The sequence below is a fragment of the Mobula birostris genome, chromosome 31 (assembly GCF_030028105.1).
Source record: "Mobula birostris isolate sMobBir1 chromosome 31, sMobBir1.hap1, whole genome shotgun sequence".
In the NCBI taxonomy this organism is placed as follows: Eukaryota; Metazoa; Chordata; class Chondrichthyes; order Myliobatiformes; family Myliobatidae; genus Mobula; species Mobula birostris.
In genome coordinates this window covers 29,307,405-29,323,247 of record NC_092400.1, presented here as the reverse complement: position 1 = coordinate 29,323,247, position 15,843 = coordinate 29,307,405, and the positions used below count along the sequence as shown (strand labels likewise).

Genomic DNA, 15,843 nt, shown 5'->3' with positions numbered 1-15,843 from the left:
GGGTAAATGGCAAATAGGTGGAACTGTGTCCGTCGCAGATCAGCCATGATCTTATAGAATGGTGGAGCAGGCTCGATGGGCTAAATGATTTACATCTGCTCTTATTTCTGATGTTCTTATGTTTGTTTTTTAATTGTTATTGCCATTATCAAAAAATATTGAATGTATCAATTCTGAATTGACCTGAGATGCAGAATACCCATAAGGCAGGGATTCCCATTATTTCTTTATGCTATGGACCCCCCTACCATTAACTGAGGGGTCTGTGGACCCTAAGATGGAGACCCCTGCCGTAAGGGATTCACAGTGCAGTCTGAATGAAAGAGGAGTCACTGGTTTGGGAAGCAGCACAGATTTGAAAGGGACAATGAAGAAAAAAATATATTAAAATAACATATAAAAGATTTTGAACCATTTTCTTAAAACTTTGTCAGAAACTGGCCCCATTTGCATGTTTCATGATCATTAACATAGTATATACTTTCAGCGTTGTCTCCCAGAAAGAATTTGTATATTAACATCAAACTTGCCAAGTTGCTCAAGATAAGTTTTCCTTTTATTTCTCTTTTTCTCACAAGATTCCCATGCGACTGACCATCTGCCCAGTGACTTGTTAGTAATGTTTCAATCAGTTGCTTTGGTGTCTGATAATAAAGTATATTTTTCACCCATTAGACACAGTCCTTTCCGGCAGCACAAGACGAAAGACAAGCATGAGATTGACCGCATGACACTCACAATGGTAAGAAAACAGATTTCTCCACAAGCACAACCATTCAGCAGACATTGCAACAGGAAGATATTCTAAATTGGATCGGTTATGCTGCTTCAGACTTTGCCAAATAACTGTTTTGTATTTAAACTGATTTAATTTTTAAAATTTGGTTATGGGGAAAATAAGCATTTATAGCTCATTTTAATTGTTTGATATAATATTTGTTTTCACTAAATAAGTTTTGAACAGCTTTGAAACCTTAGCCTAACTTTTTTGAAGAGGTTTCTCCAGATATCAGTGCTTTCTGAATAGAAATAAACCTATAAAATGCATTTTTGGAACTGTTTCTTATATTGGACTAGTGAAGGTGTAATATTGAATCTGTTACGTACCCCGTAACTGGGTTGCCAAACCAGCAGAAATGGATCACTCAGTTGGAGTCTGGACTACTAGAACTAAGAAAGTTTTATTAAAGAAACAAGCAACACAGTACTCTAATCAAAAGGATAATAAATGCAACAATTCAGCAATGATAAACACACATGTACACAGAATTAAGATAACAGGATCAATCAAGCTCTATCGTCGTCTAGGGGTAAGTGACCAGTTTCAAAGTGATGCAAAGTTCAGTTCAATTGAATTCAGTTCAGTTCGCAGTAATCACTGCCGTGGGAGATGGACAGTGGGGAGAAGGAGAGAGAGAGCAAAACGAATGAATATTCAAACGGCTTCCACACAGACCTTCGATATTCTTCGCAGTCAGCTTTCGGGCGAGCCCTTTGTGATGTCTTCTGAGGTCACCGACCGTGACCCCTCCGTTTCCAGATATGATCGTTTCTCTGCGGTGAACCTGGCACCCAGGCAAGGGCGGGGACACACCAGGTTCCCGCTGATCGTGCCTTTCCACCCTGTGCGTCTATGGCTTGGTCCCGCGACCAGCCTTCCAAAACTTCCCACCGACTTGTGGGAGACGCACCGCTTCCAGGGTCTCGTTACCTCGGGGTGTCGTGTGTCTTGCCTTAGCGAACCTGTCCCTTTTTATCCCCCTGCTGGGGTATCGCCTGTCCATCACTTCAAACAGTTCAGGGTTCAAAGGGGGAGCCGATCTTGACAGCTCTCCTTCCGTTAAACTCTCCCGTCCCTTCATTAACATCTCCAAATGCTGCTCCATTGTTTTCCTTATCTCTCTTTCTCCTGAAGACAGGTGGCAGACCAACTGCTGATCCCACTGGTGCCAGCACAGGACAGCTAGCATCTTAATCTATGTGTATTCTCGTCACAAATCTTTGAAGAGTGATGATGCTCATCAAGTAATGTGATAAAATAACCCCAGGTGCATTTCTGTTATATTAGTGACATTGGTATATGTAAACCTTTACTGAGAGCAAAGTATTAAGTCGTTTCTGTGGCTTAGTGCTCTTAAATATTCATCTGAAGTGAAATCACGATCACTGCTTTGGTGTGTTGGAAAGTGGAGGTTTGTATTGCAGGTTTTCACAATGGCAGGTGGATTATCCAGAAGATAGAAATTGGCATCCTTATAAAGTAATATGATTTCTGTAAGAAACTGGTCATTACCTAAGAAATAATTATCAGTCTGCCAAGTTAGTGTAAAAATAATAGGTCACAGCAAGGCATGGGAGCTAAACTTGAAATAGAATCAGAAGTATGCTGTGATGACTGGGAGATCTAGATGTGGGGTTAGGTGATAGAATGGGAGAAGGACGGAAGGAAGAGTATCAGAGTTTTTGATACAAATTGTCCCCAGGTTACACAATTTAAAGTGGCACTGACTCATTCGAGATTCAAAGTACAGTACATTTATTATCAAAGTATGTAGGCAGTATACAGCCCTGAGATTCCTCTTCCCACAGAAAAGTCACAAAAGAAAGAAAACCCATGGAACCCGTTCAAAGAAAATCATCCCCCAGAGCGCAAAAAAAAGAACAAATCACGCAAACGGCAAAAAAACAAGTAAAGTCAAGCCACAAAGTCATTGAAACAGTCGAGGAATGTTCAGTTCAGTCTAGCGTTGTGTCATTCATTGACTGCAGGCTGCAGAGCTGGTCCTCCCTGATCAAAAAAGCACAAAACAGCAAAAAGGAGCAATCAGGAACCAGAAATAATGTGAATCCATAAACTACATTGATTAAACCTTGCCTAGACCCAGGACTCCAGCACCATTGAGGGAGAGGGAGACTGATCGAACGCAGGCACCTTCCTCTGGGAGCGGCGAGAGAGAGACTGGTGACACGCAGATACCTTTCTCCGGCAGCAGCGAGCAAGAGGGAGAAAGAGACCGATCAAACGCAGGCAGATAGGCTGAACACCCGCTTGCCTTCTGCTCTCATCCTTGTTGATTTCAGTCTTCTTTGACACTTCAATTGGTGAGATTGGTGAGAAATGGAGCCGATTAGGGGCTAAGTGACTTATATTTCGTAATCAGTGCTTAACTCTCTCAGTGCCCTGTTACACATTTACGCTCTAGGTGGTAGACGGACTGTTCAATTGGTGCCAAACCCCAGATAGTTAGCTTTCAGCTCACATTCTTGTTAAAAAGGTGTTGATGAAAGCTTGTGACAATATTCCCTGAAGAACGTGTCACCAAGCCTAGAAAATAGTCATTGATTAATTTAGAAGACTATAGTGCTGTGTTGATTGCTCACTAATACAGTTTAAATGAATCAACTGTGCATACCATTAGAAATGTGTCAAAAATTTAGAGATTGTGTGAAATCAACAACTCCTGTGAGTTTCTAAAGTGTTGTCAGTGGCAAGAATTCTTCGTTTAGCTAAAGATGAAAAATGCTTTAATCAAAGAAGTGACCAGCACTGAGAAATCAGGTATAGTTAGGGCTGAAGTTTTGCATCTATGTGACTTCTGACTGGAAGTGAAGGAAAACAATGAAGCCAAGCTATTCATTGTTGGTAGAGATTGGCTTTACAGATTGTTTAGCATTATTATCTGCAATGTGAGAAATTGCCAAACAAAATTGAATCTGCTAGGGTGGATGATAATTACGATATTAAGCCAACATTTTTAGAATTTATCAGAGATGAGAGCTACGAATCTGGTTAAGTTCAGTCGTGTAGAAATTGAGCTTTTTTAAAGCAAGTGGATTGCAGAAATAATTTAACTGAACAACAACATGTATGCAAATAACAAATGGGGATTAAGTGCAAACCCACTAAAGTATACTAAGCTAAAAAGACACATGTAATAAGGGTAAGCACAAGAAATATTAGCCAATAGAGTGACATTCTATTAAAAAAAAAGCCCAGGTCACAACTTTTTTCATTAAAAGACTGCAGAACTGGATATGAAGGAATTCCTTCTGAGAAAGAATCTCTCATTCAACACACACAAAATGCTGGAGGAAGTCAGCAGGCCAGGCAGCATCTATGGAAAAGAGTACAGTCGACATTTCAGGCCAAGTCCCTTCAGCAGGAAGACATATTTCTGCTAAATTTTTGCCTCCTGAATTGATGTCAATTTTACATCCTACAGACCAGCTCATTATTAAAACTTCTTTTTTCCCCCATCTGGAAATGAAATGAAATGAAATCAAATCAAATCAAATCTTTATTGTCATTGGATATTATAATTTGTCATGCACCAATACAGCAAAAATGAGTCTGCAACTCTTGTATTCAATGTTATAAAACAACAATTAAAATAAATAAACAATAAATAAAATCAAGTAACCAGCCAGAATAAGCAATGTCCAGCAGTACAAAAGCACAACGCAGATGCATGACAGCCATAAAACCAGTATTAAAGTAGCAATATAACAATTTATGTATGATGCTTGATGGATTGGTTCAGAGCAATTTATAACTCTGGGGAAAAAGCTATTTTTCAGTCTGGAAGTGCGGGCATAGAAAATCTTATAACGTCTGCCAGATGGAAGAGGTTCAAACAGATGATTGCATGGGTGTGTATTGTCCTTATAGATGCTGGTAGCTTTCCTTAGGCAGCGAGAGCTGTAAGTGTCCTCCAGGGCTGGGAGCTGTGTCCCGATGATCTTTTGTGCGCTAGAGACGACCTGCTGAAGTGCTTTCCTATCAGCTGCTGTACAACTGAGATACCACACAGAGATGCAGTATGTTAAGATGCTCTCTATGGTGCAGCAGTAAAAGGTCACCAGCATCTGTTCAGGTAGACCAGCTTTCATCAGCATTCTGAGGAAAAACAAGCGTGCTGTGCTTTCTTAACTATTGTTGTGGTGTTAGTGGACCATGTAAGGTCTTCTGAGATGCATAATCCCAGAAACCTGAAACTGGATACTCTCTCCACTATGTCTTCGTTAATGTAGACTGCAGCGTACTCACCATCCCGTGACTTTCCAAAATTGTTAATTAGCTCCTTAGTCTTTGCTATATTAAGAGACAGGTTGTTCTCTGAGCACCAGCTCACTAAGTTCTGTACCTCCGCTCTGTACATTGATTCGTCTCTGTTGGAGATCAGCCCGATCACTGTTGTGTCGTCTGCGAATTTGACGATGGTATTGGTGTTAAATGCAGGTACAGAGTCGTAAGTGAAGAGGGAGTAGAGTAGATTTTGTAGAGAAACCCCAGGGGCAAATGCCAAAGGGAGAGTAAGGAGTCTGATTCATTTTGACAGCTGTGAAAAAACTGCACTGGCTTTATCCAAGAGGTCTAGGGTGAAGCAAACTTCAATTTTGAATGACTATTTGCCTACCGAGTTCATCAATAATATCAGAGGGTCCCGTGCTACCAACAGTGTGTAGACAGTGACATTATGAAACTGGCCAATAGCTGAAAGGAGAGGGGTTTAAAGATATTGAAAAGGGGAAGGCAATCAACCTAATTAATTTTCACCGAGAAACAGAAAAAGAGGGAACTTCAGCAATTAGTTGTATCCAGGGGAAACACTAAGAAGAAGCAAGACCAAGCCTGCCAAACCAGCTACTACTGCTGCAGCCATTCCAGGATTTCTGTGTGGGAGTTTCTGGATCTTCACCTCGTCATTCAAAAGAGTCTTTAACTTCAAGAGGAACTTAAATCCTTTCTTGTTACAAAGAACTCTACAAGGAACTGACCCAGGACGATGAACAAAAAAGATTATCATCTTCAAGCCTCAGCTACTCTTCAGATAAAACAATTAATAATTCTATCAAGTTTTAATTTGTGAATAAACATTTTAATAAGACTCTTAGCTCTATAAATGTTGTGGAAAAACATTTCAAACAATCCTATGTATATTTATTTTATAGCCTTGTTGATCTTCCGCAGTAGTTTTCTCAAAGCATGTTAATCTGAAACACATTGGATCAATTAAGAATATAATGGACATCCATTCAATTTATACTACAACATTATCTAATATTGTTCATTTTCTCCTTCAGAATGTGGAGTTGCCTGATACTTTCTCTGTGGAGTTAAAGTCTCTTTTGGAAGGTCTGTTACAGCGTGATGTTGCCAAGAGACTGGGATGCCTAGGACGTGGGTAGGCTGTAATTTTATGCTTTCCTTGCATAATTAAGAAGCTTTGAGACTACCAGAAAATGTTAAGGATGTGCTTTCTGAAGGGGCGAAGACATGAAATAGCTGGCAAGGATTTTAGTTCTGTGATCTTGATCGCTTGTAAGCTAGAATACTTGCTTCACGGTACAAAATGTTAAGTACACAAAATACTGGGGAAGTCAGGCAGCAGCTATAGAAATGAATAAACAGTCAACGTTTTGGGCCGATACCCTTCTTCTAGACAGGAAAGGAAGGGGGAAGATGCCAGAATAAAAAGCTGTAGGGAAGGGAAAGAGGACTAGCTAGAAGGTGCTGGGTGAAGCCAGGTGGGTGGGAATGGCAAAGGGCTGAAGAGGAAGGAATCTGATAGGAGAGGAAGGTGGATCATAGGAGAAAGGGAAGGAGTTCGGAACCCAAGGGGAGGTGATGGGCAGGTGAGAAGAGCTAAGAGGCCAGAGGGAGGAAAAGAAGAAGCGGGAAGGGGGTTGGGAAAAAATTATCACCAGAAGGAGAAATCGATATTCATGCCATCAAGTTAGAGGCTACCCAGACGGAATATAAGATATTGCTCCTCCACCTTGAGAGTAGCCTCATCGTGGCACAAGAGGAGGCCATGGACCGATAGGTTGGAATGGGAATAGGAATTAAAATGTTGGGCTAACTGGAAGTTACACTTTTGGCAGATGGGGTGCAGGTGCTCAACAAAGCGGTTCCCCAGTTCTGCAGAATTTCTTGTGTTTGTGATTTGCAAAACGTTAAAAGTTATTTTTACTAAATGAAAGACTGTCAAAATGTTGATGAAGACTGTCCTGACAGTCTAATTTACTAGTTTTCAACAAGGCTGTAACAAAGTAGTTTGAAGGAATGTGATATACTTGAATCTGCAGCCATTGCATTTCTTCGAAAAAGATGGTATTAAAATTGAAAGAGAGAACCATTTTAATAAACATAATTTAATTGTATATCTAATTAGTTGACCATTATATGCCAGACGGTAGTTGCTTAGTATACTCATCCACTCGAAACAATATGGTAAATGAGTTGGAGGGAGGTTTGTTTGGGTTCTATTTCATTTAATATCTTCAAAAAAAAATTGAATCTAGGAGTCAGTGCACAGTGAAGGTTAAAGCAGGTGCTCAACAATTTCTGACATCATATGCAAAGTGAAACGCTGAACTACAGGAGTTGGTGTCAGTGATTTCTGCACAGGATGTACATTTATAAAATTGACTGATTCGTTCAGTCATTTGGTATTAACCAACTTTTTACGCTCCACCTTAAATCCATGATGATGTTTTCTTTTGTTTTCTGTAAAATTGATTATAAAACTAATTCATAACTTTTACTTTATAGACTGAGTTCTTGTGCAATACAATAAAGTTATTGAGTACCTCTAGCAAATAACACTAGGTTAAGAATTCAGATTCAGAATCAGGTATATGTCACAGGCATATGTCATGAAATTTGTTGAATTTGTTGTTATGTGACTGCAGTAGATTGCAATACATAATAAAAACTGTAAATTACAGCAAGAAATATATATAGTGCAAAAAGAGAAAAATAAAGAAAAAGTAGTGAGTAGTGAAAATGGGGGACGCCTCCCTCTCCCTTATTAGAGACAGAGAACTTGTGGTTTGTCAAATGCCGGATGAAATGCGATAGTCTTTGGGGTAACTACAAGGTCTGTGTCTTCGCTATCACCTAGCTCAAGCTTGTGCTTGGTAGCGGGTGCGTTTTTTTTTAGCTGGGGGGGGTACTTTGGGGTTCTCACATATAACTGTCATTCATTCTTTGGGGCACTTCTCTGTTTTCATGGATGTTTGCGAAGAAAAAGCATCTCAGAATGTATATTGTATACATTTCTCTGACATTAACTTGGACCTTTGAAGCTTTGAGGTAGTGTTCATGGGTTCAAGGTCCATTCAGAAATCTGTTAGTGGAGGGGATGTAGCTATTCCTGATTCATTGAGTTTGTGCCTTCAGGCTTCTGTACTTCCTCCTTGATGTAGCAATGAGAAGAGGGCATGTCCTAGGTGATGAGAGTCCTTAATGATGGATGCCTCCTTTTTGTGGCATTGTGCCTTGAAGATGTCCTGGATGCTGGGGAGTCATATTGAAATAAGTGAAATTGACCCGACTAGTCCCTTGTCTTTCTTTCAGCTTCCATTGATTTGCCTCTGAACCTAAATGCTGGCCTGTTTTGTTAGATTTGGCTCCATGAGTTGTCAATTAGTATAATCCTCAAGGAAGATTGAGGAAAGATATTATTTAGTTATACTCATAATTCTAAAAACCAGGTTCTTCTTGAAAGTTTACCCCTTATTACATGTTTCCAAGTGTTAGTTATCAGAAGGGATGCTCTGCAGAATTCTGGAAGTGTAGTGTATGCTGTATTTCATCGTCAAGTTTAATAATAATTGTGTTTATGTTAGATTGATATTAGTATCATGCTGTTCTGTACCATATCTAATCTTACCTTGTTCATTGGCAGTAATAAAGCTAATCGTACCTTGTAGTGGTGACGTCAGTATCTTATTGGTTAGTATGAAGGTCACTGATGATATCTTGCTATTTAGTGAAAGATTTATGTGTTCAGTGTTAGGGCGACTGATGGAACTTTCTTGTTCAGTGTCAGGGTTACTGCTGAAATGTATTGCTGAGTGCCAGTGACACTGATCGTATCTTCTCATGCTGTCCTAGAGTTAATTATAATGAAATAATACCTTGCCACAAGGTAATCAATTACTTTGCTAACTGTGATATATTTTAGATATAGTTCAAATCATTATCTTTGATCTGATGGTACCTTGTTAGTCAGTACCTATGCTAGTGGTAGTATGCTCAATCACAGTTTTAGTGATCCTTATGTTCAGTAACATGTAAATGATAAAAGCTTATTGCTCAGTATCGGTTTTATAATTGTTGTTGGTCACTTCCAAGTTTATTATGAAACCTTGTTGCTTACTTGCTAAGGCTCCTGATGATGCCTAATGCTGTCTCAGCGCCAGGGTTACTGATTATTTCGCCTCAAGTATCAATGATTATATTTTGTTTGTTTTCGAGAGTTAATGATCACGTTTCGATTCTATGTCAGAGCTGATGATTATATTTTGTTTCTCAATACCAGCAGCATTGATAATATTGCTCACTGCCTGACTTGATGATTCCTTGTTCCTGACCCTCAGGGTTCCTGATTATATTGTGTTACACAGTTCTCAATAATTACTTTCTGTTGCTCAGTGCCAAGGTTGCTAATGATGTCTTACTGTTCAGTGCGAGGTTTAATGATTGCAACTTACTGTTTCACCCCTCGAGTAATAATTTCCTTTTGCTCATTACCATAGTTCTGTTATCTCTTGCATGCAGCCCAGGTTTATGGATGATATCAGGATATGTTGAGAAAGTATAGACTGCAAGGATATCATGCTATAAAATGTAAGTTAAGAGTTAGCTGGATTATGGTGTCCAGTTCTAGATGACAGAATTTAGAAAGTATGCCAAAACTTTGGAGAAGCTAACAACAATATTAGGGATGAATTATTTCAGTTATCTAGAGAAACTGGAGTTGATTTCTTAGTTGGAGTTGATTTAATGGAGGACTTCGTATGTAAAGTACGTTTTGAAAGAATAAGGAAAAATTATTCCCAATGTCCTAGAGGATGGATATTATTAGGAAACTAAAGAAGAAATAAGAGTTATTTTTAGGCAGGGGGTTTGTTTATGATTTGGAATTTACTGTCTGAAAAAGTAGTGGAATCTAACTTACATAATAATATTAGTGAAGTGCATGGAGATGTGCAGGACTTTGGTTACAATGTGAGGATTTGTTCAGAATGATTCTTCTTTCAAAGTGCTGTTAGTAGCATGACGGACAGTCATTCTGTGATGTTGTTGCTCACCTTCAACATTGCTGATAAAATTTGCTTCCTAGTGTGAGGTTTAAGGTTGACATTAGTTGTTCAGTGCCAAGATTTTTTTAATTGACTTGCCCAAGGTTTAATTCATACATCTTACAGTTCCATCCCATCCAAAGTTTAATAGCTTTTTATTGCTCAGAGTCATTGGTATTAGTTTGTTTATGCAAGCTACAATTACTGGTTAATATAAGGGTTAATTATGGTTTAAGCGTTGGAGTCACATGATACGTTTTATCTCTATAGTGCCGTGGAAGTGAAAGAACATCCGTTTTTTAAAGGGATTGATTGGCAACAGGTCTACTTGCAGAAGGTAAGAAATGGCTCATTTTTGTCTTTCTTTGAAAACAAATGATGGAATCTCTCTGTACATTGAACCAATATTGCATAAGCCTTTGTGTGGTGAGATTGCATACCAACTGCAACAGTAAGAAAAGTCACACATTCTGTTACATTTTTAAAGGAAATCCTTTTCTGTTTTGCAAATACATTCACCTAATCTTCAGTTTTGTACATAACCTAAGATGTTACCAGGCCAATTTTGTGCATCTGCTCGAAAGGTCCCCAAGCCCATGTTCAAAAGTTCAAAGTACGTTTTGTATCAAAGTATGTATACGATATACTGTACAAACTTGAGATTCATCTCCTTATAGGCAGCCACAAAACAAAGAAACCTAATAGAACCCATTAAAAAAGACCATCAAACACCCAGTGTGCAAAAAAAAGAACAAATTGTGCAAACAATAAAAAGTAAGCAAATAACATTCAGAACTAAAGTTTATGAAAGTAAATTCACAGCCACTAAGCCAGTCACAGCCGCTCCAGGAGTCCTTCAGTTACAAGCCACAGCCTCAGTTCTGCACAGAGAAGAGCAAACCTCGCCAGGCAGTGAGCTGAATACCGGCCTGTCCCTCTCCTCCGACCCCGACACACTGGCCAAGTACTTAAATTGGCCAAACCTTGGTTCGTTCCACACTCTCAGGCTGGGGCCTTCCCACTTCAATATGCCGTCAGGCCCGGGCCCGCTGCCTCAATTTGGCCTGTACCTGACCTTTCCAATCTGGCTTGGTGCTTAAATCGGTCAAACATTTCAGTCTTTTGGGGTCATCTACTCTACATAGATTGGGGGCTTTGTCAAGCCCCTTTGCTCCATCCACAAAAACCGAGATTTGCTGGTGGCTAGCCATTTTAATTCCAATCCCCATTCCCATTCCGGAGGGTATATAATATCGCAAAAATTAGTGGGGAGCTAGAGGATTGGGAAGCTTTTAAAGACCAACAGAAGGCAACTAAAATATCAAAAAGGAGTTAAAGGATGAAATATGAAGGTAAACCAGTCAATAATATTAAAGGGGATACCAAATATTAAAGAGTAAAAAAATAAACAAGCATAGATATCAGACTGCTGGAAAATGACACTGGAGAGTTAATAATGGGGGACAAAGAAATGGTGCATGAACTCTTAAGTATTTTGTGTCAGTCTTTACTGTGGAAGACACTAGTGTTATGCCAGAAATTCTAGGGTTAAGCAGCAGAAGTGAGTGTAGTCTCTATTATAAGGAGAAGGTGCTTGAGAATTTGAAATGTCTAAAGATAGATAAGTCGCCTTGACCAGATGGACTACACCCCAGGGTTTTGAAAGAGGTTGCTGAAAAGATTGTGGAGGCATTAGTGATAATCTTTCCGGAATCACCAGATGCTGGAATGGTTCTGGAGGACTGGAAAATTACAAATGTCACTCCTCTCTTTAAGAAGAAAGGGAGGCAGAAGAAAGGGAATTATAGACCAGTTAGCCTGATTTCTGAGGTTGGGAAGATTTTGGAGTCCATTATTAGGGATGTGGTTTCGGGGTACTTGAAGGTACATGATAAAATAGGCAGGAGTCAGTATGGTTTCCATCAAGGGATACCTTGCCTGACAAATCTGTTGGCATTTTTTGAGGAAATTACAGGAGGTAGACAAAGGAGAGTAAGTGGATGTGGTATACTTGGATTTTTGGAAGGCCTTTGACAAGACGCCGCACATGAAGTTGCTAAACAAGATAAAAGCCCCTGGTATTGCAGGAAAGATACTAGCACGGATAGAGGATTGGCTGACTGTCAGGAAGCAAAGAATGCAAATAAGGGTTGGCTGTCGGTAACTAGTTGTGTTCTGCGGGGGTCAGTGTTGGGGCCACTTCTTTTCACATTTTACGTCAGTGATGTGGATGATGAAATTAATGGCTTTGTGGCCAAGTTTGCAGATGATACAAAGGTAAGTGGTAATGTTAAGGAAGCAGGGTGTCTGCAGAAGGACTTTGACAGATTAGGAGAACAGGCAAAGAAGTGGCAGATGGAATACACTGTAGAGAGGTGTATGGTCATGCACTTTGAAAAAGGAATAAAGATGTAGACTATTTTCTAACAGGGAGCAAATTCAGAAATTAGTGTTGCAATAGGACTTGGGAATGCTCGTGGAGGATTCCCTAATGTTTAGTTTGCTCTTTAAGTCAGTGGTAGGAAGGTAAATGCAATATTAGTGTTCATTTCAAGATGACTAGCATATAAAGGCAAGGATGTAATGCAGAATTGGAACAGGGAAGCAATTGTGAAGTGAAAATTCTCCATATTGAACCCATTTTTGGGTGTAATTTTAACTTCCCACCACCATGAGCATATAGATAAGAGATTTCCTGGTGCCAGTGATCATGTATCACAGCTGTTATGCTAAATGTTCTTCATTGTATTTTTCTGTTTCAAGTACCTGCCTCCACTTATTCCTCCCCGGGGAGAGGTGAATGCAGCTGATGCGTTTGACATAGGATCATTTGATGAAGAAGATACAAAGGGCATCAAGGTATTGTTTGCTGGTTTTAACAGTTTTCTCATCATTGTTCCGGATCCTTAGAACAGACCAAATCCCAGCAAAATCTGAAGTGTCAATAGAATAAATGGCACTCAAAATGATAATAAGTGTGTGAGGTAGGCTTTGGTTGCATTTGGTACTAGTGCCATATCTATAACCAGTTGATGTGGGCAGCAACCTCTTAATGAGTGGTGCTTGAACAGTCATATTGTGCAGCTGTTTAGTGTGGGTGGCACCTGTGTTACCGGAAAGTGGTGACATCTGTGCAGTCTTCAGATATCTATTATGTCTGTTCAAATTCCGCATACTGGCATTCTCAGAGTAACCTACAGTCAATTTAACAAAGAAGGGTGTTAATGGTATCTATATCACTCTGTAATGGGTGAGTGACAGATTAGTCCCTAGCTATGGCCTTTCTGTGACAGCTCATATATGATGATCTTCACCTTTGACTTCATTACATTTTGGCATTTCCAACACCTGATGTAATAGATGTGGAAGAATATCTTTAAAGAATATCATTTTAAACTGTGAAATGCATATTAGTCTACAGCAGGGTTTCCCAACCTTTTCATGGCATGGGCTCACACCATTAACCGAGAGGTCCATGGCCCCAGGTTGGGAACCCCTAGTCCAGAGATTTAGTGAAGAAAAGGTAAATATTGTGATGGTTTCTTAAAAAAAAGTGATTTTAATAGAATGTGTTTTTAGATTTATCAAATAAACAAAATCCAGAATATTGCATGGTAGTATGCTGAACAAGGTACATTACTGTATATTGTGCAGAAGTTGAAAAGAAATGAGGATATGGTCCTCACTATACAATTACCAGATTTAAATAAGTAATATAAGACATGGGAAATGTTATTAAACTTTAAATCATGTTCATAACAAAAAATCTTCACGGAAGTAAACTCATGTTAGTAATTCATTTGCTAATATTGTTTCTTAATCCTCTTTTGCTGTACTTTTTTCCCTAATCTCCTCTACTTTATCCTCTCCCCAACCCCCCCACTTTGTTTCTCTTCCTCTGTCATGCTCCCCAAAAATACCTTCTCTTTGCTGCTTGTCATGTTTTCTCTTCTCTGATCTTCTGTCACTCAAATCTTGCTCTATCTGCCATCTACATCTGTTCTTCTGTTTCCCATTTTCTGTTCTTTTCTCACTGTCACTCTCACTCTCATTTCTCCTTCATAGCTGTTGGACAGCGATCAGGAGCTCTATAAAAACTTTCCGCTGGTGATATCGGAACGTTGGCAACAGGAGGTGGCAGAAACAGTGTATGATGCGGTCAATAGTGACACTGATAAAAACGAGATCAGAAAGAGAGCCAAGAATAAGATGCTTGGCCATGAAGAAGGTAGGAATGCTCATTTCCAAATCTGATGCATCATAAAGCTATTTCTGTTGTATTGAAACTGCTACAAGATATTCAGCCTGGTGCCTGTAATGTTGATGTCTTTTACTGATGAAATTTGCCCTGCATTTCTTGTAGTTTCATGTACTCTCATTCAGTATGTTATCTGTTATCCTGATGAGATCATTCAATCTTTCTGTCCTCATTCACCATTCAATTGCAATGATGTTGATTTGTGTCTTATCTACTACTTCCCCACCTTGGGTACCTGTCATGGTGGCCTTGTGTTCTGATCCGGGGGACACAAAGGTGAAACAGATAGGTAGCCAAGATGTAAAGGGAAAAGAATTGTGATATAACAATACTGATTTAACCCTTTGATAAATTGCTTAGTTCAGACTTCCCAGCACTGTTGCATTGGTGTATGCATGTAACAAAATACTTACTTTCAATACTTACTGTCTGTTACATCACTGGCGTTCAGGCAGAAAAGAAGATTCTCCATCTCCATGTGTCCTTGGCCAATTTTGGACTTAGTCTTGGTGGTATTCAGGGCTTCCTTCATCATGCCAGTACCTTCCTCTGTTTTCACTACTGTCAGGCATGCAAGACTTGGGTGGAGACCTGGAATACCGTCGCACTCAGATGTAGAAAGATTCTTCATTGCTGTTTCCGTAACAGTTTTGTTTGCCCAGTTAGAATTGTTAGCCCTGAGCTGAATTCGCAAACCTGGAGAACAGGTGGCCCACACCTAATCTAGTCTCTACCCTTTGACCTGTTTGGTAAAGGTAATCTTAGCAAGAGCTAAAGCATGAAGCCCTGACTCCTGTCAAAATGGCTCTCTGGCATGTAAGCTTCCAAACCACGACAAGGTTGTGATCCTCTTGGTGGATGTATCAAGGTTCATTGGTGCATATACTGTATCTAGTACTGTGCAAAAGTCTTAGGCATATATCTATTGCTAGGGTGCCTAAGGCTTGCACAGTACTGTAGTAATTTTATATATTGCACTGTACTGCTGCAGCAAAAAAAAAACAAATTTCATGACATGTGAGTGATGATAAACCTGATTTTGATATGAGTCTCTATTGCAGACTGAGTGGGAAGTGGGCAGGGAGAGGAGAATCATGGTTGAGTAAAGAGGAAGGGAGGGGTAGGGCGTGGGAAACACTGGAGAGACATTCTGAAACGATCACCAAACCATCCGTTTGGAATCAAATGACCTTGCCTGGTGGCTCAGGGTTGGGTGTGACTGCGACTTCACCTGCACCAACTTGCACCCTGGCACTCCTTTTCTGCCACCTGTCCCAAACCCCTCCCATGGCACTCCACCCTCACCATTCCCAAAACTTTTTGCTCCTGCCAGATTTACAAACTCAGTATTTGACAAATACAGTACTGTGCACAAGTCTTAAGCGCCCTAGATAGATGTAGGTGCCTAAGACTTTTATACAATACCATACAGTACACATCTATTGCTGGTTGCAAACAACAGGAAACTGCCCATTCAGGTTGTTTTGTGTGTT

At 39.8% G+C, this 15,843-nt stretch overlaps 1 protein-coding gene across 1 annotated transcript in view; it reads left to right on the top strand.

The window, feature by feature from the left end:
- The window catches only part of grk3 (G protein-coupled receptor kinase 3), a 280,800-nt gene that overhangs the window by 234,757 nt on the left and 30,200 nt on the right, over positions 1 to 15,843 (top strand). Inside the window, exons 15-19 of the mRNA XM_072247961.1 lie at positions 676 to 742; positions 6,085 to 6,185; positions 10,363 to 10,429; positions 12,856 to 12,951; positions 14,158 to 14,320. Coding sequence (XP_072104062.1) covers positions 676 to 742; positions 6,085 to 6,185; positions 10,363 to 10,429; positions 12,856 to 12,951; positions 14,158 to 14,320 — 494 coding nt within the window. The remainder of the gene's footprint in view (positions 1 to 675; positions 743 to 6,084; positions 6,186 to 10,362; positions 10,430 to 12,855; positions 12,952 to 14,157; positions 14,321 to 15,843) is intronic.